Source organism: Sugiyamaella lignohabitans, chromosome B, assembly GCF_001640025.1.
Source record: "Sugiyamaella lignohabitans strain CBS 10342 chromosome B, complete sequence".
Taxonomy (NCBI): domain Eukaryota; kingdom Fungi; phylum Ascomycota; class Dipodascomycetes; order Dipodascales; family Trichomonascaceae; genus Sugiyamaella; species Sugiyamaella lignohabitans.
In genome coordinates, this window is record NC_031674.1 from 4,569,596 (window position 1) to 4,594,391 (window position 24,796).

The window sequence follows — 24,796 nt, forward strand, 5'->3', positions numbered from 1 at the left end:
AATGCCGGTCCATCGTGCCACAAGCGGCTGACGTCACCTCTTGCGGGCCTTATTTTTGACTGGTGTCAGGGGGCCAATGCCTCTGGCAGCTGGGGCTCCGCCCCAGACCCCGTAGCTCCTGCTTCGCAGGAGATGGCTGGGACCGTGGGGAGAACGACTCGAGCGAAGCGAGAGGAGCTACGGGGTCTGGGGCAGAGCCCCAGCCGCCGGAGGCAGCATCTTCCGGTCCCGCATCATCACACCATACGAACCAGGCAAACCAGCAGCTGGTTCTACCCCCTTGTGCCCGCCAGTAGCCCGCCAAGCAACATTATACAATGGTTGCTCGAGAATAGCGTACCGGTCATGAAACTTCCCTGCAGGGATAGATACATGCATTCCGTTTAGGGTTTGCTCACACAAAGGGTGTTGATACCAGCCCCACAGTGTTTAGGAGCTTGTCTATAAAAGGAGCCATTCATTTCCAGGAACGAGGTGTTGGTTCTGTTCGTCTGTTCATCAGGTTACATCTCGGTTCAATTGATACAAAAGATTGTCCGATTTTAATATCCGAAAACAAAACACTACTCAAACCAACTAATCTCAACACAATTGATAAAATGGCTTCTCCTAAGGTCGCTATTGTCTACTACTCCACCTGGGGCCACATCCGTACCTTGGCTACTACCATCAGACAAGGTATCGAGTCTGCTGGTGGTAAGGCCGACCTTTACCAAATCCCTGAGACTCTGTCTTCCGAGATTCTCACCAAGATGCACGCTCCTCCTAAGTCAGACGACCCTGTCATCAGCCCTGCTGACTTGACCAACTACGATGCTTTCTTGTTTGGTGTCCCCACTCGTTATGGTAACTTCCCCGCTCAATGGAAGGCCTTCTGGGATGCTACTGGTGGTTTGTGGGCTTCTGGTGCTCTCTGGGGTAAATATGCCGGTGTATTTGTTTCTACCGGTACCCCCGGTGGTGGTCAAGAGGTCACTGTCCTCAACTCGTTGTCCACCTTGGCCCATCATGGTATCATCTATGTTCCTCTTGGTTATAAGCACAACTTCCACATTCTGTCCAACTTGGAGGAAATCAGAGGCGGTAGTCCATGGGGTGCAGGTACTTTTGCTGCTCCTGATGGCTCTCGTCATCCTAGCAAGCTTGAGCTCGAATTGGCCGAAGTTCAAGGTAAGGCCTTCTGGGAAACTGTTTCTAAGGTTTCCTTTTAATATTAATTTTTTTTTTAAAAGAGAATTTTTAAAATAGCACTGCTATACTAGTTATAGGTGAAATAAATTATATGAGCGTCACGTGATGGTTTTTTTTTTTTTTTAAGTTGCAGTGTCTTAAAAAAGCGAGATGGGCTGGAGCCAGTCCCTGCAGTGTGCATGAAGAGGTGGGGGAGTGGTTGGGCTGGGTGGTGGTGGATTGAGAGGCATGATCAACGTGCGTGAAAGATGTAGCGGGGTGGAGGGGCAGCATATGGTTGAGAGTTAAGAGAGGGTGAAGAGCACTTGTGAGGGGAAGTCTACACTTTACTGTACATGATTATAACGAAAATGAGTTTTACATAGTGGAAATATATTGAAAAAGTATTCTGAAAAAAAAAATTTTCAAAAGAAACTAAGCGATGTGCAAAGAAAGCCGAGATAAGATAAAGAAAAAAAGTGTGGAGTGACAAAGCATGGAGAGTCCTGACCGAACTGCTTACAATATTGTCAGCGCGGGTCCATCGGTACCAAATGTTAATCCAAAACTCGTAAATATCGTACAGGCAATCTTGGTGACAACTTGTGCTTGTCACCTTAGTCACTACTGAGTTACATCCGTATGTGCATATGTTTATCCGTTAAATGCACCATTAGTTATCTGTTACTCATGGGATTGTCATCTCCGATTTGACGAGGTTAGGGCGCCCCTGTTCAAAAGGGCCCTATTATCCGACCAAGGGAGTTTATTGTTGATTGTATTTGTCGCTATTGAGTCAAGTAATTTATGGCCTAGTGGTTTCACATATGACTTGACTTGAGGCCAGTGGTTGTATATTGGTTGGTTTAGAGATCAATACGCATTGAATAGCATGGTATTCAGATCTGACGGTGTCGATCCCGCTGGCAAGAACCACCCAGGCATGGATGAAATTGACCTTGCCAAGGCTATGGAATGCCCTGGTGTTCTTGAAAGGCTAGAGAATTACTTTCAGGAAGTGGGCTATAAGCGGGATCGTGCTGGTAATACCACTGGCCCTGATTTGAGTGGGAGTGGGAGTGCCACTGTAGGTGCTGGTCTCGGTGCTGGTCCTGGTGCTCATACTAGAGCTAGTGCAGGTGCTGGTCCTGGTCCTGATTCTGGGCCCGGGGCTGGATCCCCTGCTCCATCTGTTACAAGAATCACAACTAGAGATAGCTCTGGTACAGCTACAGGTAAACCAGAGACTTCAGCAGGTAGTTCCAAGACATCCGATACTGTAGATTCGGTCGGAAAAGGTAAACCTCTACCGTCAGAATTCAACGCAGATGAAAATCTAGAAGTTTTACTTCGGGCATTGGGTCAAAGTGGTAATGGGCCCTTTCCACGTAATGCCACTCAGGAAGATATGTACCATCCAGCAGTGTCTTTTAAGGATTTAGTTGTGAAGGGCCGACCGTCAGAACCTGGTCCTATTCCAACTGTGTTCGAATTAGGAAAAAAAATTCTTCTCTTTCCAGTATCTGTGTTCAAGTTATTTGCAAAAAAAGAGTATCCAACTATTCTCCATGGATTGGACGGCATTGTGTATCCGGGAGAAATGCTGCTTGTGTTAGGCGCCAATAATGCAGGCTGTTCAACACTACTCAAAACATTATCGGGCCACATCAATGACTATTCCTTGGTTGATGGGTCGGTATGCTACGACTCTATGACATTGGACAGTCTACGACGTTCGTCTTACAGGTCTCAAGTTATATACAATTCATCAAGTAAGTACACTTTTGACTGTCAAAAATTTATTATTTGGTGGCCTATATTTGTTTACATACTTTACTCATACTCACAAGTTTAGTTGACGCACATTTCCCTCAGTTGACGGTCAGACAGACACTCAACTTTGCAGTAGAGGCTCGCTTAGAGGATGGTAGAAGCAAGGCATATCGAGATAAAATAGTTAGCCTTTTGGCATATCAACATGGACTTACAAGTGTAATGGATTCAAAAGTTGGCAACCAGTTTGTACCTGGTACTAGTCCCCTAATGAGACACAAACTTACCGTGGCTGAAGCCGCTGCTTGTAGAGGATCTGTTTACTGCTGGGACGAGACTCCAAAATCTGTCGATTTCACAATTGCAATTCGTGCCCTGACAAACCTTATATCGAATGTGTCCATATCAGCTGCTCACCAGGCCAATCAACGTGTATATGATCTCTATGATAAAGTGCTCATCTTATTTGATGGGCATGAGATTTTTTTTGGTAGGTCCGATGCTGCTCATACATATTTTGAGAGACTAGGCTACGCACCATCTGCTACTGAGACTACAGACGACTTCCTAGCCCGAATAGCATCACGAGATGTAAACTGCCAGCACCGTCCAGTCCAAGAGTCTAAAGAGCTCGAAACCCATGAAAATCCCCTAATGAGACCTCAGGAACTTGAAAGAGCATGGAAAAGTTCTCCTGAATATGCCAAGCTCATCGAAGAAATTGATCAGCACAGAGCCAAACATACTTCAGATGCTAAGTTCACCGGTCCTTTATACAGTAGAAGTTATTTGCATCAGCTCAGACTTGGAGCAAAACGCGGATATCAAAGAATTTTGGGCGATAAAATGTTCCAAATAACTCAGTTCCTCCTAGGAATTTTCAATGCCCTGGTGCTGGGACCGTTGTTTTTTAATCTAAATCCAACCACTGTGGACGCATTTTCAAAAGGTGGTGGTCTATTCTTTGCTCTAGTTTATAACATCACAATCGCTTTGATAGAGGTCGCCGTAATCATGAACAATCGACCGATTTTGCTTAAACAGAGGCGATATTACTTTATTCGCCCATCTGTTGAGAATTTTCATAGAGTAATTACCGACCTCCCATTCCGATCCATTGGCGTGTTCTTATTTGCACTTCCTTATTACTTTTTGTCCAGTTTCAGACTGGCTGCTGGCCATTTTTTCCTGTACTTGTTCGTAGTCGAACTTACCACATATGCTTTTGTCAGCTATTATCAGATGATGGCCAGTATAATTCGCGTACCCGAAGTTGGCTCCGTAGTTGTTGTTCTTAGTGTGATATTTTTCCTCTCATATTCGGGATATATGATACCAACAACGTTTATGCATCCATGGTTTAGATGGCTAAATCGAATTGATCCAATGGCATACGGTTTTGAAATTTTACTTTTAAATGAATTTCATGGCCGAAACATGACTTGTGGTCTAGTTGCACCCAGTGGGCCTGGCTATGAAAATTTGGGCCCTCCTTACCAGTCGTGTGTTATGGCTGGTGTACTACCTAATCAAGTCTTTGCTGTCGGTGATTCGTATATGGCAAATATATTTGCATATACATGGTCTCATGTTTGGCGAAATGTAGGGATTATAATTGCCCTCTGGCTGTCTTTTCTTTTAATTGGAGCTCTTGGTTCTGAGCTTTTTGCTCATGCTCCAAGAGGGTCGCAAAAACACATCTTATTCAAGAATCCTGACCGTCAAGACCAGAAATCGCTGGACGACCTGCCGTCTAGTGGCGCTATCAACAGATCTTCTAACATTTTTGAAAAAAGAGACACCTCGTATACCTGGCAACATATATCCAAGGAAGGTCTCTTAGATGATGTATCTGGGTTTGTACAATCTGGACAGATGACTGCAATTATTAGTGAGAATCTAATGTCCCTAACAGCTTTGACAGAATTGCTGGCTCTTCGGTCTCCGACATCGGATTCTGGTAATATCCGTCTTAATGGAAGTGACCCCCGCTTGTCAAATTGTATAGGCTTTGTACAGGCTGATGATGACCATATCTCGTATCAGACTGTGAGGGAAGCTTTACAATTCTCTGCTCGACTAAGGTTACCATCAACAATGCCTGATTCTAAAAAAATGCAAATAGTTGATAGAGTCATTGCTGATTTGGATATGTACGACATGGCTGATGCGTTAGTAGGGAAAGAAGGAGGCACTAACAGTTTACCCGCTTATCATCGTAAGAAGCTAGCTATTGGAGTAGAGATGGTAGCCCTTCCTGATGTTTTGATAGTAGATCTACCTACTAATCGTCTCGATACTGTAGAATCTCACAAATTTGCAATACTACTGACTTCTCTAGCTAGGGATAGTGGTGTAGCTATTATTTCTTCTCTATGGGATCCCTCATCTAGCCAACTTGATTACTTTGATAATGTTCTCTTACTAGACCCATCTGGTGGATGCTCATATTTTGGTAAAGTTGGCCAAGACCTAAGAGAAATTCTTCGCTATTTCAACCGATCATCTTGTGATCCCTACCGTGGCGAAAACCTGGCTGGTACTACTGACTTCTTGCTACAAACGGTACGCAACATGGACTCGTGTGGAGCACACGAAATGAGGTCTGCATGGTCGACGTCAAGAGAAAAGGCTGTGATGGACGCTACGATAGTAGAATTGAATGACTCCAGGCACGCGACTCCCATGATCCCCCACAACTCACCAAACTCATATATGAGAAACTTTGGGCTTGTGTTTAAGCGTACTGCCAGAGCTTATTGGAGAACTCCCAGGTACTTTTTTTTCAAAGCATTTTCATTTGCGCTGATTGGTTTATTTGTTGGCTTCACTTTTTACAAAGCTGGTAATACTGCTGGCGGTCTTCAAAATGGTGTTTTTGCATTTTTTTTTTCAATCGTCGTAGACCCTGCTATGGCGGCTATGATTCACGACCAAGTAATGCCTATAAGAGATCACTATGAACGTGGTGAAAAGAACTACAGGCAGACTTATCACTGGAGCTGTCTCACCTTTTCTGTCTTGATTTGTGAGGTTGCTGTCCACATTCCCCTATCAACGCTGACATTCCTTGGTTTGTATTATCCCACACACTATACATCCCAACCAGGCTATTTCTACTTTGTGTACTGTATCCTATTTCAGCTGTATGTGGTCAGCATTTCTTTGGGCATCACTTTCATGTCTCCAGATATCATGTCTGCCAACAACCTGTCTTCAACCGCATTCAATTTGACTGTTAATTACTGCGGTGTACCTCAAAGACCAAATCTTATGACTGGTCTTTACAGGTTCTTGTATAGAGTGTCTCCATTGTCATACTTTGTTCAAGCATACTCCATTGCCTTCTTCCATGAATTACCAGTTGTTTGTAAACCGCAGGAGTACACGGTGTTTAGTACTATTGCCGGGAAAACATGTCAAGAGTATGCCGGCCCGTTTATAGCTGCCAATGGAGGATATCTTGCAAATCCTGATTCAACTAGCACCTGTCAGTATTGCCAGTTTGCTGTGGGCGATGAGTTTATGCATGCTAATTTGAGCACTGGTATTGGCGACAAGTGGCGTAACGTTGGGATCATTTTCGCATACATTCTTTTCAATATTGCTGGAGCCCAATTATGTTACTTTATTTTCCGAGTCGTTAAGTGGCCCTCTTTTCTTAAGAAAATTAGCTTTATCGGCAGACAGTTTGTGTTTGCAAAGAAGATTCACGACGATTAACCCTACATGGTTTTTTTTTTATTTAAGTATGTATTTCAATGCTAAAAATTAAATGTAAGCTTTGCCAGAAGGGCCAGTGAACCTGTCTGGCCCTCCTGCTTCCCAAGGTTAGTATCACAGGAAATTAATTTAAATAACCAACATTCGTCTTCGCGGATGATTTCTCGACTGGTAAGCGGTTTAAGCGCGCTTGGCGGCAGTGGGCGGGAAATTTTCAGGCCCAGATTTTGCCAGCTGTGCGGTTTAGGGTTAGTTGATAAATGTGAAATTTCACGGGACCGTTGGATCAAACTAGAATCAAGAAACGACCAAATACAATTTTTTATTTCTTTTTGTCATTCATTCATTCATTTATTTACGTTTGAGTTGGGATTTGGGTGTTTAACGGTATTGGGTGGTTAGAATCTTTTAGAAAAGTGGGGATATGAAATCTGGTAACCTTTTACTTTCACTGGCACAGGCCAGTGGCCGTAATGGACTGGTATTGAGAAGATGCTACTCTGATCAGGCTATTGGTAGAGGTAGTGGTCATATCGAAACATCAGCAGGGCAGCCTTATAACAGTCTTGACGAGTATGGTGTCTTGGATTCACTTTTTTTCCCACCTCAGAAGAAACAAGGTAGACGACCAGTAAAAAACACTACCAAAGAATACACGTTACCATTTATTCGACAAATTAAGCGATTAAGATTATTAGAAGAGCGAAGGCGGCCATTATCAGAAAAAGGTGCAGAGAGTCTGACTGCAGCTAGGCTAAGAGCTAGTTCAAGCTCTGCTACTAGGGTGACCACCTCTTATCACTCTAAATTCGGCAGAAATACCAATGTTGCATTGTCAGATGAGTTAAAATCTAAGATAGTCCGTCTAATGGCCTCTCGTTACTTGAGTAGATCTGACATTGACAGTTGGCTTAAAATTCATATAGACTCGGAACCACTTAGTAGCCGCCAAGCACTTCTAGAAAACTGTCTTGGTTATATGATTGAATCTGCGAGCCAGAGATCGTTGAAGCCAATTATGGACTACTGTGTATTTGTATGGAAATCTGGTTTCGAAGGAACCAAACTGACTACTTCGAGCGTTCGCAATCAAGTCATAAGTATATTCAGGCAGGCACTTGAGATCTTTGATGCAACTGTATATTCAATCGATAGAGACCACAAATTGGTTGTAAAAGTGGGTATTGAAGATGTGGATGCGTTCAAAAAGTTGCACCATATTTATTTGAATATATATGGAGGCGGGTCAGCCTATGATGTCGAGCTAGATGATTTATGGTTTCAGTTGGTATTAAGATGTGGAACCATAGAAGCAGCAGACGAAATTATTGTTAGCCATTATCTTGAATCGTCGGTATTACCTTCATACGAGGCAACGGATACTTTTATTAATGCACTTTCTAAGCATATTTCACTTCAGAAACAGATATATCCTGGCTCTGACCATGAGTTCAATCAAAAAGTCAAACACGACTTAACTATTTACAGAGAGCTACTAGCTTCTGATCGAGTGACCCCTGCTGTTGTCAAGTTTTTGCTGTTATGGACAGAGGGGTTGAATGAGGTTTACAGTATACTGGATCTAGCCAAAAACTCACGATATGCTGATGATATATTTTCGACCTGTCAAGTCGCTATGGTTGAGTCTGTCGTCAAGGAGGCATTACATGAAGCCAAAAATGGCGACAATAGCACGGAGTTGCCATCTTCTTCAACGAATTTGGTTAACCCCAAAATATTTATTCCTATGCATATTAGAGCTATGGCTCATATGTTTGGAACTCTGAACAGATTCACAAAATGCTCGGCCGGAATTACTGCCGATGCTCTAGACAAGTGTCTGTTGTTGTCTGCAAAGTATGGAAATTCAGCAGGCATGTATAGGGCTCTGGCCATGAGGTTAGATCTAGAGAAGAAATTTGAAAAAGGAGTTGCTCCTCGAATTGATTCAGAAGTTATTGGTAAAGTTTTCGATTGCTTTCCAATAGCTAGTGGAGCCATGAACCAGGAAAAGAAATCTTCCACTTCTTTATGGGCAGTGCGAGATGCAATTATTGCTGACCCGGCTCGTGATCAGGCTATTTTGTATCATCTTCGAACAATGGTGAATCCTGGTAGCAGTGAAAAAGCTGTGTTTCAAAAGTATATATCTGCGCTTGGTAGATGTGGCAGAATTGATCGTTTGGATTTTGAGTGGAATGATTTCTTTGCTCCCACAACATCAGGTAACCGATCGAAAGCTGACATAGATTGGTCTGAATCCCCTGAAACTGTATTAGAATTTATCTCAGCTTTTAAGACTGCTGGATCAGTTCAAAAAGGACTAAGTATAATAGAGTCCATTCTTCATGCCTCTGATGACCAGAGCTCGAAATACTATACTGCATCGGTTGGAATCCTACGAGATATATTCAGATATGAAATCCTACCACTCAATGAATCTCTGTCATTTGTAGCGGATTGGTTTTTGCATCAGAAAAGCAGTACACAATGGCTTGCGGATGACATTCAAACTGTGTTTAACGAGATCGGGGGACCCCATTCGGTTTCGTCTCTTTCTCTTGGTGAAGCTCGGACCGCTTCTCATATTGGCCACGAAGTCGCTAACGCAATTCTTCAAGTCAGAGGTGGTATGGACGTTGAAAGTTCAGTGAATTCGCTGAATCAACTTCTTGGTGGCACCACCACCATTAGTTCTAGAGTGTAAGACAGTTTTACCATTGGCTGGTGCTATCTTATTTTTCTGTTAATTAATTTATGTATATAAATAGATGATGACCATGATAATCGTGAATTATGCTTTGAATGTGATTAGCGAATTGGCCCTTGTTAGATTCTGGGTTTTCAACTAATGCCTATATTTTTTCGGTGTCTGGAGGCTGCACTGGTGGCGGTACAGGTGCTGGCACAGGTGCTGGTGCTGGTGCTGGTGCTGGTGCTGGCTGTGAATGTCTCTTTGGTTTTACCACGAGCACAATAATGAGCCCAACAATGATTAAACACAGAAGCAATATAACTTTACACTTCTGCGTCCTTTTCTGATAATGCGTGGCTTGTATGAGCTCCTTGTCAGCCTGCTTTACATTGGTATACATGGTCTCGACATTGTAATCAATTCTATCCAGGAGAGTACCCTGGTCTATCACCATTGTTTGTAGGTCCTTGAATATATCTGCCAGTTCCAGAATGCCCTGGGCAATTTTTGTAATTTCCTGCTCTCTCTGGCGAATTTCCGTATCCTCTGTTGCAATTAACGACTGCTTTTGCTCTTGCTGGCGCAAAGTGTTTTCAGAAAACGCGACATCCATTTCGTCTTCCGCCACTGGATCGTAACTTCCATTACCGCTACCACTAGCTCCTCCGCTGCTGCTGGAACCAATGGCTGGTGATTGTGGCCTCAATGGGGTATATGATGAGATTCCACTATCTTTTCGTAGTGCTTTCAAGTAATTTGATTGCATCTTTCTAAATGTACTAGATGTTGCTTGGACTTTGGTGGCCATTGAAATCTTCATGTTGGAGCTCATTTTAACCTCTGCTGTAGATCCACCAGAGTTCGACATAGCATCAAACTTCTTTATCAGTGACTGACATTCATGTAGCCCGCTGGTGATTTCAAATGTCAACTTTTCAATCTGTTCTTCTTCATAAGTTCTATCATCAAATCCTGGTAGTGCATTTTTCCGATGCAAGGTGTCTAACTGGCTAATTTGTCGCTTGATATCAGACAGCCTTTCATCAACTTCACTCGAAACATCTACCCATGATGGCGGAAGCAGGTCCATCTCTATACCAATCATATCGTAACCATTACTAGTCCCTGGAGCAGCAGCGCCGCCAATTAACCCCTGTTGCTCTTCAGGAACATCTCTTATTGAAGTTGAAGGGATTGGATGGTGCGCGTATGATTGTCTATATGAAATGTACAAATTTGTACGATCTCGAAACATTGTAAAGGCCAATTGGTATACCAGGCTGTACTTCGTCTTCTCCACAGCTGTTACTTTATCTGAATTTAACTGCGTGTCATACGGTTCATCCTTACATGAAGGGGTCTTGCTTGCATTCGCTACTATGAGCGGCTGAGGTATCGACTTCACAGAATGTTTCACGAGCCGATTTTCCGTAGAGCCTATGATCTAGTCATAGTCAAACAAATATAAAAGCTTGAGAACCTCTAGATTAAAGGCTGCTACAATTGTGGTTATTTACTTATTGCTTTTGGCTTTTGTGTTTTATATTGCAAGCTGGTACAACCACCTATAAATGTTCAATATTGAAGCTTATCTTATCAGCGCGGGATCCGAGGGTTTGCACGGCTGTGCATCTGCACCTGAATATTTTTTTTATTGTTGATCTTTCCAAGATTTTATTCTTAAATTTTAAGACAGCGACTTTCACCACTAGGACACTGTTGACAGAGGTTTCATAATGGGTGTCTCTTTCCACACTCTCGAGAGAGAGAAGATTTTCCGAGATCCTCCAACAGATAAGCCTTCTTATCCGTTGTTGGCTCAAGCCATTCAACCTCATGTTGGCTCGTTCAATGCATTGATGGAGGGCCCAGGTGACGGCCTTTTGAACTTGGCTGTAAAAGATATTGGTTCTAAAATTGTTTTCGATAGCAATGACCCAGACAGATTGGGTAACAAATTAAGCTGTAAGTCAATGGAAATTGGGTATATTTTAGGAGAAAACACTTCTAACATATTATAGTCCGTATCGAGTCTGTTCAAATTTCAAGACCTATCCTATCAGCTAGAGACAAGACTACTGTTAATAGACGTACATTTCCCTCGGAATGTCGTGAAAGAATGACTACATATAGAGGTAAGCTGATTCTCAAGTTTGCATATTCAGTTAATGATGGCCCTGAAGAGTTCGAGACTAGGGATGCCGGTAGTATTCCAATCATGCTGAGAACAAATAGATGTCATTTGGAGGGATTATCGCCAGCAGGCTTGGTGGCTGCAAAAGAAGAATCTGAAGAACTTGGTGGTTACTTCATTGTCAATGGTATCGAAAAATTGATTCGTATGTTGATTGTTCAAAGACGTAACCATCCCATGGCTATTGTCAGACCTTCCTTTGTTAATAGAGGAGCTGCTTATACTCAATACGGTATTCAGATTCGTTGTGTTCGTCCTGACCAAACTTCTCAAACCAATGTTCTTCATTATTTGAATGATGGTAATGTTACATTCAGATTCTCTTGGAGAAAGAATGAATACTTGATCCCTGTAATGATGATTCTCAAGGCTCTTGTTGAGACCAATGACAGAGAGATTTTCGACGGAATTGTTGGTCAAGAGACTGGCAATTCCTTTTTGACTGATCGTTTGGAGTTGCTTTTAAGAACATACAAATCTTACAATTTATACACTAAGCAGGAAACCTTGGCATACCTTGGAGACAAGTTTAGAGTTGTCATGGGTGCTACCGCCGACTCAACTGATATTGATGTTGGAAAGGAGGTGTTGAGAAGAATTGTATTGGTGCATTTGACCGATAATAAGGACAAATTTAGACAGTTAATGTTTATGATCAGAAAGCTCTATTCACTTGTCGCTGGTGAATGTTGTCCAGATAATCCAGATGCTGCTCAACACCAAGAAATTTTATTGGGAGGCTTTTTGTATGGTATGATCATCAAGGAGAAAATTGACGAATATTTACAAGCATTCAAAGCCCAAATTGTTAGTGATGTTAACCGCCGTAACGCTGTCAACTTCACGGATAAGAAATATATTTATCGAGTATTTATGAAGATGAATGAGAATATTGGCCAGAAATTACAATATTTCCTGTCTACAGGTAATTTGGTTTCCCAGTCTGGTTTGGATTTGCAGCAAGTTTCAGGTTATACCGTTGTTGCTGAAAAGATTAATTTTCATCGTTTCATTTCTCACTTTAGAATGGTGCACAGAGGTTCGTTCTTTGCTGAGCTCAAAACTACAACTGTGCGGAAGCTCTTACCTGAGAGTTGGGGATTCTTGTGTCCTGTACACACTCCAGATGGTTCTCCCTGTGGTTTACTAAACCATTTGGCTCACAAGTGTTTTGTTTCTACTGAGTCGCTAAACGTCGATCACATTCCTGCTGTCCTTAGATCACTCGGAGTGAGTAGCCCTGATTCATTGTCTGCAGGTCCTACAAAGTCCTGTGTTCAATTAGATGGTCGAATTATTGGCTACTGTAGCCATGAGGAGGCTAAGCGTGTTTCCGATACTTTGAGATTTTGGAAGGTTGAAGGAACTCACAACATTCCTGTACAATTAGAAATTGGATGGGTGCCTCCATCTCACGGTGGTCAATACCCTGGTGTTTTCTTGTTTTCTTCTCAGGCTAGAATGATCCGTCCTGTCAAATATTTGCCATTGGAGAAAGAGGATTGGGTTGGACCATTTGAACAAGTTTACATGAATATTGCTGTTACACCGGAAGAGATCACCTCAAATGTTCACAGTCATGTCGAGTTCTCGCCAACTAACATATTCTCCATTTTGGCCAACTTGACTCCTTTCTCTGATTTTAATCAATCTCCTCGTAACATGTACCAATGCCAGATGGGTAAACAAACTATGGGTACGCCAGGTACCGCCTTAGTCCACAGATCGGATAACAAGCTCTATCATCTGCAGACAGGACAATCACCAATTGTTCGTGCTGGTTTGTATGATGAATATGGCATGGATCAGTTCCCTAATGGAACCAATGCCGTGGTAGCAGTTATTTCGTATACTGGTTATGATATGGATGATGCCATGATTTTAAACAAGTCAGCATTGGAACGTGGTTTTGGACACGGTTCAGTTTATAAGGTTGAAAAGGTTGATCTTAGCATGAAGAGAAGACGTGGTGAGCCAATTACCCAGCACTTTGGGTTTGGCAAAGATCAATGGCCTGAGAAGTGGACCGAGAAGCTTGATGACGATGGGTTGCCTATTATCGGTGTTCTGCTAGAAGAAGGAGATCCTATTGTTGCATATTTTGACGAAATTCTGGGTAAGACCAAAGTCAAGCTCTACAAATCATCGGAACCTGCATATGTGTCGGAAGTCAAACTTCTTGGTGATGAGAATGGTGACCAAGAGTTCCAGAGTCTTACTGTTAAGCTACGTGTTAACCGTTCCCCTAATATTGGTGATAAGTTCTCATCTCGACACGGTCAAAAGGGTGTCTGTTCCCAGAAGTGGCCTCAAGTGGACATGCCATTCAGCGAGAGTGGTATACAACCTGATATTATTATCAACCCACACGCTTTCCCCTCGCGTATGACAATTGGTATGTTTGTGGAGAGTTTAGCTGGAAAGTCTGGTGCCTTGCATGGATTTGCTCAAGACAGTACTCCTTTTATGTTTTCAGAGGAAAACACAGCTGCCGATCATTTCGGACAACAGTTACTCAAGGCCGGTTACAATTACCATGGAAATGAACCTATGTACTCCGGTGTTACAGGTGAAGAACTCCGTGTCGATATTTACGTTGGTGTCGTCTTCTACCAACGATTGAGACACATGGTTAATGACAAGTTCCAGGTCAGATCAACCGGTCCTGTTAACAAGTTAACAATGCAACCTGTCAAGGGAAGAAAGAGACATGGTGGTATCCGTGTGGGAGAGATGGAGCGTGATGCTCTCATTGGTCATGGTACTGCATTCCTGTTACAAGATCGTTTACTAAACTGTAGTGATTACACACAAACTCACTTGTGTAAGGACTGTGGTTCTATTTTGACTACTCAGGTTTCTGTGCCGAGAGTTGGTTCTGCGGCTGTGGTAAGATGTAGACGGTGTGCCACCAAGGTTGTTGGCCGTCTTGGTGCCGGTGATGATTCGACGTCGACTGCCTGGGAAGATGGTCTTGGAAATAGATTCAAGGGAGGAAATAATATTTCCACGGTGGCCATCCCATTTGTATTAAAATATCTTGATTCCGAGCTTGCAGCTATGGGTATCAAAATGAGATTTAATGCTGGCCCATAACCATCCAATTTGCATTAAAATATATATTTTTGTATTTTTGTATTTATCTTGTTCATAATAAAAATAAGCCCTATTGATTTAACACGGGTAGTTTGGGAATGGGTTCCTTACTACGAGAACAAGTTCGTTCCGGTGAACTAATAATTCCTATCCCGTTGTTTTTTCGGTTAACAGCAAATTTCAAGAAAAATACTGGATCAACCGGCTATGTCTTGTCTCAAGAGTTCATTACAAACGAAATTTCGGTCTATCGGTCCAAAAAGCACTACAGTGGCTGTCGCTACAGAAACGACATGATCGGAGGTTCGGAGTTTTCCCGAATACAAATTTATTGACGGCTATTAGAGAATATCGGAGACCAAGGGACCCGTGACCCAAGGACTGGCCATCTAGCTTAACGGTTCAGCTAAGGAACACCGGACTTTCGGTGTTTCGGTATTAAAGTCCGAACTGGGTCAGGATATTTAGTTCCCCTGAAATGTACAAATTTGAACCATCGGGTTCCCGGTGCTGAATGCAGGGAGCGTTTGTCAAGCAGCGGTATGGTCGAGATTAGCAGCAGCATGCACCTCACGGTGCGTATCAGTCACATGTATGCTAATTACGGAAACCAATAGTAAGCCGCCAAAACACAAGCATATTTTTGCATCTGCTGCCCAGAATTAAAACAAAAATATTCGATTCAGGGGCGGGGTTACTCATCTGAAAAACCTTAGTTGTATTCGGAACGAATGGGTCAAGTGTGCATAGGCAGAGCAAGTCACGAACTTAACTGGCTGCCAGCGAGTGGTTTATTCAAAACTATTTAGCAAAATCATAGAAAAAGATTATCGTAATACTTGTTTTGATGATATCTATACTAATTGGCTATCCTAGAGGTTAACCATTTTTGACGGCCATATTCAGATCTGAAAAGCTTGAATACATACCCACCAAATCGCTGAGATTGGCAAGATGTGCATTCCACATGCATCATGCTCGTATTGTTCCAGTATGCATCATCGATCCTAACATCCCTCAAGGTCCGACGACGGTAACCGAAACACAACACAAGGAAGTTAAAGTAGATATCAACTAAAGATCAACCCCAATAAAAACGTGATATCAGAATCTTCTCGTGACTATTCGATTAGCCAACGTCAAATTGTGTTGGATTCATTCAACTTCTACGTGGGGAATTACTTGTAAACAATCGCTGAAGATCTGGACAAAGCACAATAACCACTCCGTTATAGGCTGCCATTTTTTTGTATTCAATATCAGTGAATAATGGCTGACATCAGTCCGACTCACTCTACAGCCGAGAAATTGGTCGGTGACAATGATATTGAACAGTATAATGATGACGATAATGCCATCAAACCCTTGAACACTGACACAGACCCCTCTATGGCTAGGCGGGGGACTCTTCCAAGGGCTCTAACAGATTTATCAAGAGACGATGATAGCATCGAACCAAAGGGCCCCCCACTTTGGAAGGTTATATGGGAGGATGCTCGTCCTGGTTTCATCCTTGACCATTTCGACTATGCCTCTTTAAAACTCATTATTCGTAGTTGGCTGGCGGTCTATGTGGGAATTATCTTGGTTGTGGACCATAAGTCTCATATATGGCTTGGTACTGCACCTTATATCATGCCTATCATCGGGTGTGTTTTAGGACCCGGTGGACAGCCATTTATTTTGACAGCTTTAAACACTCTCGTTGCAGGATTTATGTTGGTATTTGGATGGCTCTGCGCCGTAGTTGCAAGTGCAATTACTCTGAGAATGCGAGGGTTCCCAACTCAAATGTCAATTGCTAAAGAACTAATAATGGAAGGCCTCTGTCAGAATGATGCTGAATTGGCGGAATGTGTCCAATTACAGATATTTTCAGGCCATTTCTTACACCTTAGGTACACGGTCATTTTCATATTTGCCTTTCTAATAGGTCTGTTTCTTATATCTCTCTGTAAACAGTTATCACCATTGATGATTGCTCCAGCTACTATTGGTGCTATCAGTCTCTGTGTTAACATTTCTTTTGGATGTTTGGTTCCTACGTTTGCGGGTAAAACGGTAGGGGTATGTTCTTCCAACGCACACATATTCAACTGGCACATTGTAACTAACCTTTCCAGTTTATTATTCTTAAACCGATGGGCCTTCAACTGTCTCTCCATATTATTCTTTCTGCGCTGATTTTTCCATTTACTGCCAATTTTGCATTCTTTGGCGGTATATCAAAGTTCTTAGGTCCATTATCTCAGTTGTCTAAGAACACTATTAAGTTTTTGAACGAAGTACGACCTTCACAACAAGAATTTGAGAACTTCCGTAATATAGGAGCCACTACGTCCCAGATTTTATCTAAGAGCACCCCTGTAAATTTGATGGCCTCTCTTTCGACTTTAGAGATATCGTATGGAAGATTTGACTCAGGTGATGTCGGTGAGTTCCGCTCCATGTTCAGAAATTTGATCAGTTCGATAGCTGGTCTACAATGGTTTTTTTCCCGTATTCAGGAACGTAAAGAAGTCTTACTTGATCGAGTCGTGACTTTGCGAACTAGAACTGGCACTGTCGCTTCACTTCCTCCTGAGCATCCGACTAAGCTCTATGAAGCATTACATAAAAAATATCTTCCGGTAGGAGAGTTTGAGTCGCAGAGGCGACAGGTATTAAGCGAGAATGCTCGAGAAAATGATTCTAAACATAATCTGAGTATTGATGATTTGGATAAGCTGGTTGACCTCGTGAGTGATCGGTACACGGATGTGCTTGTTGCGGGAGATAAAGCGATTGAAGCCCTAGCTGGATGGCTCCAAGCAGCAAACTCTTTCAGACTATATAGTCGATTAATTCCCGGGCAGTATAAAAAGCATCAGGCTGAACAGGTTAAACAGATGGAACATATTAAAGTAGCCCACGAAAATCTGCTTGCTGAGATCAAAAAGTTGGATGAAGACCGCTGGCAAGAAGTGTTTCATGTTGAGGATGAATTGGGTCCATTAGCTGCTGCATTTATTGCTCAAGGGGCTCTTTTTGGATTTTCCGTCAAGCGCTATGCACGTGTACTCGCGAGAATTATGGACAACTGCGAAACTTTAGATAAAACTAGTCCTCTTCCATCATTGAGACTGCCATTCAAGAAAACGGACCGAGCTAAAGTCAGCTTTGATCATGATATAATCGCTGCTGATCAAAATGCGACAGATGATGGTCCATCATCATCGGGTTATTACGCACAGTCATCTACCGAAGCAAGAGATCCAGATGCTGCACCACCCAGATTGATTGCGCATCTTGTTGGCCGAAAGCTTGTTCAGTTCTACAATCTATTGCTGAGTGATAGGTGTCTGTTTGCATTGCGTACTGCAGTTATTGGTGTTGTACCAGCCATTCCGGGATTCGTCAGGCCGACCGCCTTCTTCTACTATAGCAACAGGTTGATTTGGGTCGTCATCATGACTGTCATCTCCACAGCTGACCTTCCTGGTGATGTGATAAAGGCTTACATCCAAAAAGTTATATATACTTTTTTGGCCTGTGTTTTGGGTATGGTCGGGTGGTATATATCGACTGGAAATGGTAATGGTAATAAGTATGGCTATGCGATTGTGAACATTTTTTTATTGTACTTCTTGGTATGTTACCGGCATTTTTCGAAGCACACTCTACCAACGGCAGCCATTGTTCTCAGTGCTTCAACGGTCTTAGTTATTGGCTCAAGTTGGCAAAATACACAGGCACCGGGTCCTGGTATGCATGGTTTTGGCTTCCGTGTTGCTTGGATCCGTTTTGTAACTGTCTTAGTTGGTGTGACATTGGGTTCGCTAGCGAGCTGTTTCCCTAAACCCAAGACTGGAAGACGTGCTGTACGGAATATTATTTCCCGGGTATTGAGAAGCATTGGAAATATCCACTGTGATATTGGCAAGTTTGGCGTTCAACGATCACACGACCCTGATGTGCACAGATTACCACGTAAAGATTTTGTTAGTGATGGCCTTGCAAAAATCCTACTCAAGCTGGCATCGATAGGGCCCCTCATGAAAACTCTCAAGTATGAGCCTGAACTTACTGGACCGTGGCCACGTGCCAAGTATGAAAGGCTTGTCAAGCTGTGCACTGAGATCTCTCATTTGTCGTTTAGTCTTTATATTGTTTTTGACCAATTGAAAGACCCCGAACAGTGGGTAAATGTCGTCGCTAGCCGGTGTGGATGGACGTCTAGTGAGATGATGACCAATTTTTTTGCTATAATTCACATGACTTCTTTGTCGTTAACTACAGGTGGCCCACTCCCACGGGTCAGTCCCGCCCAGTTAACCCTAAAGCATCTAAAGTTACTTGAAGATAACTATCATGTCAATGTTGATACCATGGTGGGTAAGATTATGAAAGAGCTAGATGACATAAGAGCGGGCGTTGATATTGAAGCAGCACCATCTAGCAGACCAAGGACCAATGATGAAGCATCTGAAAAGCGCATTGGCCGTGAAGGTGTATTTGGTAATCTGTTATCACATGATGGGCAGCTCTGTCTTGTAGCATTATTATTTTCAAGGATGATTTATGAACGAATGGATGAGTTATTGGTGGTTGTTAAGGGACTTGTAGGAGAGGAATTTGATTATAACCCTGAATTTGCTACTGATCTGGATGATGTATACGAGACAACGAAGTTATTAATATAACTGGCAGCATATCTCATTAGCATTTCTACCGTAAATTATTGAATTTTTATTAATTAGCAAGATAAACAATTTAAAAATAAATATGCATGGTCATTTGTCGTTAGCGGTCTCTGAAGAATCTGGCCTTTTGTGTTCTTCAATTTTCTTCATGATTGATGACTTCCACTCTTCAAACATCTGTATCCTCCTGTTGCTTGTAAAAGTAAATCCAAAAGTGATCATATTTCCAATTCCACTAGAATGCTTTCTTCTAAGCGAATCACCAATAGGACGCCGTTTAATAGAGACTGTAATATCTCTTATCCAACTCTGGTCAGCAACGATTTTATCAGCCCAAATAATCCATTCAGCCATCTTGTCATCATTCATACGACTGTAGTCACCAGCATATGACATAATGTTGTTTTCCAATCTACGCTGGTTCACAAGTAGTTCAGGGTGGGCTCGTGAGCAAACTACATAGAATAGACCGCAGAGTAAGCCCCATCTGTCTTTAACTAGATTGTTATACTTTTTATAGCCGAAAGCAACAGCATTTTTCGCATGGTCAGAGATTTGCAGACCATCCGCAATTCTATGTAAATCATTTGGTGTGGGATCGGTTTCTTTGGCGAGTCCACGTCTTTTCACTGGAGATGGTGTCGCTTTGCCTTGAGTATTACTCTTCACATCATTTAAGTCCTCTCCTTCATCACTTCTAGTACCCTCGTTTAAATTTAGCTTCTTACGCTGAGGTGTCGGGGACCCTTCTCTATCGGGTAAATGAGCTCTTTTTAAAGGAGACGGTCTCTTGGTAGGAGTGGATGGGGCCGATAATTTAACTGGAGATGCAGAGCCTCGCCTGGGAAGTGCATTGCGGAACAATCTCAGTAGATTTTGGTAAACTTTTGGAGGAACTGGAACTTTTTTGGTGCTCGGAGGTGGGAAATTGAAGCTATCTGTTAATCGTTCTATTGCCAGGTGACAACATAATGTCATCCGAGCTATTTCTTCGTCCGGCTTTAATGAGCTAACATTGGCCTTCGATTGTGATAGCAGTGAATTAGAAAGACTTATTAGTTCCTTGGGAAATTGAGGATATACAGATGGTAGCAATCCTTCTAGAGCATTTTCTAGCACTTTGGAAGTCATGGGAAAGCTGCTAATGAATAGATGAATCTGTCGTTGATATATATATATATATATACATTTACAATCTTTTTAGGCATTCAAGATCATGGCTGATACATGCAAGGCTGTAACTATGCACTGCAATATGGGACTGACTCCACTATTGCACTCGATGGCTACTTCAGACTAGTAAGTATATAGCTCTGCTGTCAATTAGCTATATAATCTGCTATACCGCTTATTTATCTAAAGATTCCTATATAAGCCCCCTATAAACACACTCATTATTAGATCTAAACCGTTGATGATGCGCGCTATTTACTGAATCTTGTACCGCAAGCCCTGGTTCAATTTTATGTTTGATTTGATCTGTAGGCACGGTAAGAGCTCTATCACTATGACTGAGGACGCGACAGCAGGCAGCCAGAGGTGCAAACAGAGCAGCAAGTCTTTTCAGGTCGGGGCGACCTAACGCAAGATGTTTAGTACCGGGAGTCAATCAATCAATTCCGAGCGCTAAGAACTGGTCTCAGCTTAAACCCCGCATATGTCCACTTCTGAATAATTACTGCTTGTTCGAAGGCGACGTTGTTGAAGCTGTCTAGTGTGTCAGTGAACAATTCGCAGCAAAGCAGAAAAATAGACAAATTCTAGATTGATACACTGGAGAGTTATGGCTATTTTATAAGTGTGATAGAAAACCATTGAACTGTAAAAAATATGTAATTGTGTGCGCGGTGTAAAATGGACTTGAAGAGGAGCTCAGAATCTACTTTGACCTTATCGCGCAGGGCCCTTGCATGCATGCGCGGTTATCTTTAGCTCATACCGATCCCTGAGACTAAAATAGGCAATTCGTCCCGACAGCTAATGAAGTATATAAAATCATCCTATGTCTACAACTTTTGTCTTAATGATACTCTCGTAATCAAATTCCAAGATGATAATTAAGCATAACAGACTTCTAAATAATATTCATGAGACAGCTCAGAAATTCGGCGCCAAGGGAGTTTGGGGCTCTGATGTCACCGAGACTGGTGTATGCAGACTGGCTCTATCAGATGAAGATAAAGGAGTTCGAGATTGGTTCGTTGGTGAAGTGACAAAATTAGGATGTACGGTCAAAGTTGATCAGATTGGAAATATATTTGCTACATATCCTGGAAAGACTAACGGGCCGCCCATAGCCATTGGGTCACATCTCGACACTCAGCCGACAGGAGGGCGTTACGACGGAATCCTAGGAGTTCTATCAGGATTGGAGGTAATTCAAACGCTAAAAGACAATGAATATACTCCTCACAATCCAATCTGCGTCATCAGTTGGACAAACGAAGAGGGCGCTAGATTTCCCATGAGTATGATGGCATCCTCAGTCTGGGCCGGTAATGTTGAATTACCAAAGGCCTATAGCTTGAAATCAGTTTTGGAACCACTTGATGTTACTGTTAAAAAAGAGCTTCAGCGTATCGGGTATCTTGGCGCAGTGCCTGCCTCATACAAAGAAAACCCCTTAGCGGCCCATTTCGAACTCCACATTGAGCAGGGTCCGATCCTGGAAAACCTCAACAAAAAAATCGGAGTCCTATCAGGTGTACAAGCACTAAGATGGATAAAAGTTACTGTTGGTGGACGCGCCCAACATACTGGTACCACGCCTTTCAACCTGAGAAAAGATCCGCTATTGGCAGCCTCAAAAATGATGGTTGTCGCAAATGAGATTGCACAAAGCAAAGGTGGTTTGGCATCAGTTGGTATTCTTAATCTAGAGCCGGGTAGCGTGAATGTAATTCCAGAGAAAGTAACCTTCACTTTGGATATTAGACATAATCTAGACGATAAACTTGCAGACATTGAACGTGAATGCAAGCAGAAATTCGCAAAAATCGCAGAAGAGGGTAACGGTACGTCAACAAAAGAATCACTAACAATTGAATTTGAAAACTTGTATGATTCTCCAGCAGTGCACTTTAATGAGAATACTATCGCCTCTGTTAGGCAAGCCGCCGTGGAAACCGTCGGTGAAAGCAATCTCATGGATATTGTATCAGGGGCAGGTCATGACTCTTGTAATACTAGCAGAGTAGTTCCTACATCCATGATATTTGTACCAAGTAAAGACGGTATCAGCCACAATCCTACAGAATATACTAAACCTGATGAGATTGCTGATGGATGTCAAGTACTATTAGGTGCTGTTCTGAATTATGACAAATTCCTTCAGTCTTCTTCTAAGAATACCTGATTCATGAATTGAATCAAAAGCGTCCTGTTTTTCGATATCTGTAAGCCTATATTTGAAAGTAATTTCATGCATATACTTTTAGACACCTTGTCTCGAGATGGGTCTCTTCACAGGCCCGTCCACAATACCGAGCTCCGCATCTTATACAGGTCAGTTTTCCCCAGTATCCACAAATACTGCACATTGGCCTTGAAGGGTAAGCAGAGGGAGAACTAGCAACGTCGAGATATAGTTTTGTTGACGCTGGATCATCATCAAAGTGATTGGCTAATGTTTTTCTGGATGCCAACACTTTACGCGACGCTGGAGTTAATCCTGTTCTTGCTGGCCCGCCTCCTATCATTTCTAGATTTCGCTTGGGAATATCTATTTTAATGTTTTCGTGATAGTTTTCTCTTTCTAATTCAGCCAGTCGCTTATTAACAGCCCTTAGCCTGCTCGATGTCGACGTGCTTTCGGCAGAAGCTGCTGTGACAGCTGCTGTAACAGCAGCCCTCTGCTTTCTTCCAAATGCATTTGTCTGTACTGGACCAGAGCTTCTAGATATAGAGCTCTTCGTTTTCTTTTCCACCTCTTGAACGAGAAACATATCGCCAACTAAGAAGTGTAGAATAAAGAAAGAAAGTTAAAATGCATGAGGTTTAAATGTTATATATATGCAGTCTCACTAGTCAGCATATTACTATATAATACCTACTACACATATAATGCAGACATGATCTTGATTATCATATATTTCAGACGGTGTAATGCTTTTTGTCAGTCCAGGAAATTATCGACGAAGTAGCCACTGTGGTTATTGTGGCGGCAATGGAACATCTCTTATGTTCGGTTTCCATCTGGAGGATAAACTAACGATAGATGATTACCAACGACTCATTGATCGAGGGTTTCGTCGAAGTGGCCGGTATGTTTACAAACCGGACTTGAAACACAGTTGCTGTCCGCAATATACAATTCGGTTAGAAGTAGATAGATTTACAGCAAGTAAAGAGCATCGTCAGCTTGTCAACCGGTTTAATAGATTTGTATTGACCCCGGATCAGCATACTGCCATCAAAAGAGAGCCAACTCGCAATAGTAAAGGAAAAAATAATAAGAAATTCGATCTGATTGAATCTATACACATGGCAGAACGAGGATCAAATAATCGATTCCGAGTGCGAATTGAACCGAATAAATATACGGATGAAAAGTTCGAATTGTACAAGCTATATCAGACTACAGTTCACAACGATGACGATCAAGATGTGACTAAAGAGGGCTTCAAGCGGTTTTTATGTGAAGACCCCTTCATTGACGGCAATGATAAGGTTGGAGCATTGCACCAGCTATATTATTTTGATAAAAAATTAATTGCCATTGGCGTACTGGATATCCTTCCGAAATGCATTTCCAGTGTATATTTAATCTGGCACCCAGACTATGCTGAACTGGGTCTGGGAAAACTGTCCGTTTTGCGAGAAATTGCCCTGACTTTAGAATACAAAATTTCATATTACTACATGGGGTTTTATATTCACAATTGTCAAAAAATGAAATACAAGGGCCAATATAAGCCTAGTTTTTTACTTGATCCCGATTTTGGATCTAGTGGTAATGATCTCGAATGGTATGCAATAGAAGAATTCCAGAAAAAATTTCAAGATAAAAAGTACGTCACTCTCAAAGGATTCGATAACGATAATGCCGATGATGAAATCACCGTTGAAAGTGCAAGTAATGAAGATGACGACGACGACTCGCTTCACGTAATTAGCGCTAGCATGCCTGGCACACTGAACCGAATCCAGCTTGAAAAACAATTGCGCCATGAAAACTTGAATCTCGAAAAAGTGCCAATAATATTTAAAGCTCGCTACGGGAGCCCGGAACTGGTAGTGACATTCGACGACTTGGCTCCACAATCACAGCCGGTTGCAATGGAAATTTTAGAAGACTTGGCATCCGTTCTTGGAGTGGAATTCATGAAAAATGCATCTCTTGTTTTGTAAAAGTATTTGATAACACGCATGTTCCAGCGTGTAATTTTGTAGATAAATAGATGGTATGGACGAGAAAACAACGAGCTTTGAATGGTTAACAAATACCTAACAAATACCCTTTGC

At 42.2% G+C, this 24,796-nt stretch overlaps 12 protein-coding genes across 12 annotated transcripts; 8 read left to right on the forward strand and 4 right to left on the reverse strand.

The window, feature by feature from the left end:
- Positions 1-599: 599 nt before the first annotated feature.
- Positions 600-1,211, forward strand: YCP4 (Ycp4p; the record flags this gene model as incomplete). The annotated part of the gene is made up of 1 exon (XM_018880596.1): positions 600-1,211. The coding sequence occupies one exon, from the start codon at positions 600-602 to the stop codon at positions 1,209-1,211; it is 612 nt and encodes a 203-aa protein (XP_018738401.1).
- On the reverse strand, positions 771-1,133 carry AWJ20_3569 (uncharacterized protein; the record flags this gene model as incomplete). The annotated part of the gene is made up of 1 exon (XM_018880597.1): positions 771-1,133. The coding sequence occupies one exon, from the start codon at positions 1,131-1,133 to the stop codon at positions 771-773; it is 363 nt and encodes a 120-aa protein (XP_018738402.1).
- An 851-nt stretch (positions 1,212-2,062) lies between the features above and the next one.
- Positions 2,063-3,025, forward strand: PDR12 (ATP-binding cassette multidrug transporter PDR12; the record flags this gene model as incomplete). The annotated part of the gene is made up of 1 exon (XM_018880599.1): positions 2,063-3,025. One exon carries the CDS (start codon positions 2,063-2,065, stop codon positions 3,023-3,025), a length of 963 nt encoding a protein of 320 aa, XP_018738403.1.
- Positions 3,026-3,165: 140 nt separating this feature from the next.
- On the forward strand, positions 3,166-6,666 carry SNQ2 (ATP-binding cassette transporter SNQ2; the record flags this gene model as incomplete). Its single annotated transcript, XM_018880600.1, has 1 exon — positions 3,166-6,666. One exon carries the CDS (start codon positions 3,166-3,168, stop codon positions 6,664-6,666), a length of 3,501 nt encoding a protein of 1,166 aa, XP_018738404.1.
- Positions 6,667-9,521: 2,855 nt separating this feature from the next.
- On the reverse strand, positions 9,522-10,616 carry TLG2 (Tlg2p; the record flags this gene model as incomplete). Its single annotated transcript, XM_018880601.1, has 1 exon — positions 9,522-10,616. One exon carries the CDS (start codon positions 10,614-10,616, stop codon positions 9,522-9,524), a length of 1,095 nt encoding a protein of 364 aa, XP_018738405.1.
- A 481-nt stretch (positions 10,617-11,097) lies between these two features.
- RPA135 (DNA-directed RNA polymerase I core subunit RPA135) lies at positions 11,098-11,382 on the forward strand (the record flags this gene model as incomplete). Its single annotated transcript, XM_018880602.1, has 1 exon — positions 11,098-11,382. One exon carries the CDS (start codon positions 11,098-11,100, stop codon positions 11,380-11,382), a length of 285 nt encoding a protein of 94 aa, XP_018738406.1.
- A 98-nt stretch (positions 11,383-11,480) lies between these two features.
- On the forward strand, positions 11,481-14,651 carry RPA135 (DNA-directed RNA polymerase I core subunit RPA135; the record flags this gene model as incomplete). Its single annotated transcript, XM_018880603.1, has 1 exon — positions 11,481-14,651. One exon carries the CDS (start codon positions 11,481-11,483, stop codon positions 14,649-14,651), a length of 3,171 nt encoding a protein of 1,056 aa, XP_018738407.1.
- A 2,141-nt stretch (positions 14,652-16,792) lies between these two features.
- AWJ20_3575 (uncharacterized protein) lies at positions 16,793-19,333 on the forward strand (the record flags this gene model as incomplete). The annotated part of the gene is made up of 1 exon (XM_018880604.1): positions 16,793-19,333. One exon carries the CDS (start codon positions 16,793-16,795, stop codon positions 19,331-19,333), a length of 2,541 nt encoding a protein of 846 aa, XP_018738408.1.
- A 90-nt stretch (positions 19,334-19,423) lies between these two features.
- ORC6 (Origin recognition complex subunit 6) lies at positions 19,424-20,464 on the reverse strand (the record flags this gene model as incomplete). Its single annotated transcript, XM_018880605.1, has 1 exon — positions 19,424-20,464. One exon carries the CDS (start codon positions 20,462-20,464, stop codon positions 19,424-19,426), a length of 1,041 nt encoding a protein of 346 aa, XP_018738409.1.
- A 919-nt stretch (positions 20,465-21,383) lies between these two features.
- Positions 21,384-22,688, forward strand: PYD3 (putative beta alanine synthase; the record flags this gene model as incomplete). Its single annotated transcript, XM_018880606.1, has 1 exon — positions 21,384-22,688. One exon carries the CDS (start codon positions 21,384-21,386, stop codon positions 22,686-22,688), a length of 1,305 nt encoding a protein of 434 aa, XP_018738410.1.
- A 64-nt stretch (positions 22,689-22,752) lies between these two features.
- Positions 22,753-23,277, reverse strand: AWJ20_3578 (uncharacterized protein; the record flags this gene model as incomplete). Its single annotated transcript, XM_018880607.1, has 1 exon — positions 22,753-23,277. One exon carries the CDS (start codon positions 23,275-23,277, stop codon positions 22,753-22,755), a length of 525 nt encoding a protein of 174 aa, XP_018738411.1.
- Positions 23,278-23,815: 538 nt separating this feature from the next.
- Positions 23,816-24,682, forward strand: ATE1 (Ate1p; the record flags this gene model as incomplete). The annotated part of the gene is made up of 1 exon (XM_018880608.1): positions 23,816-24,682. The coding sequence occupies one exon, from the start codon at positions 23,816-23,818 to the stop codon at positions 24,680-24,682; it is 867 nt and encodes a 288-aa protein (XP_018738412.1).
- Between the last annotated feature and the right edge of the window lie 114 nt (positions 24,683-24,796).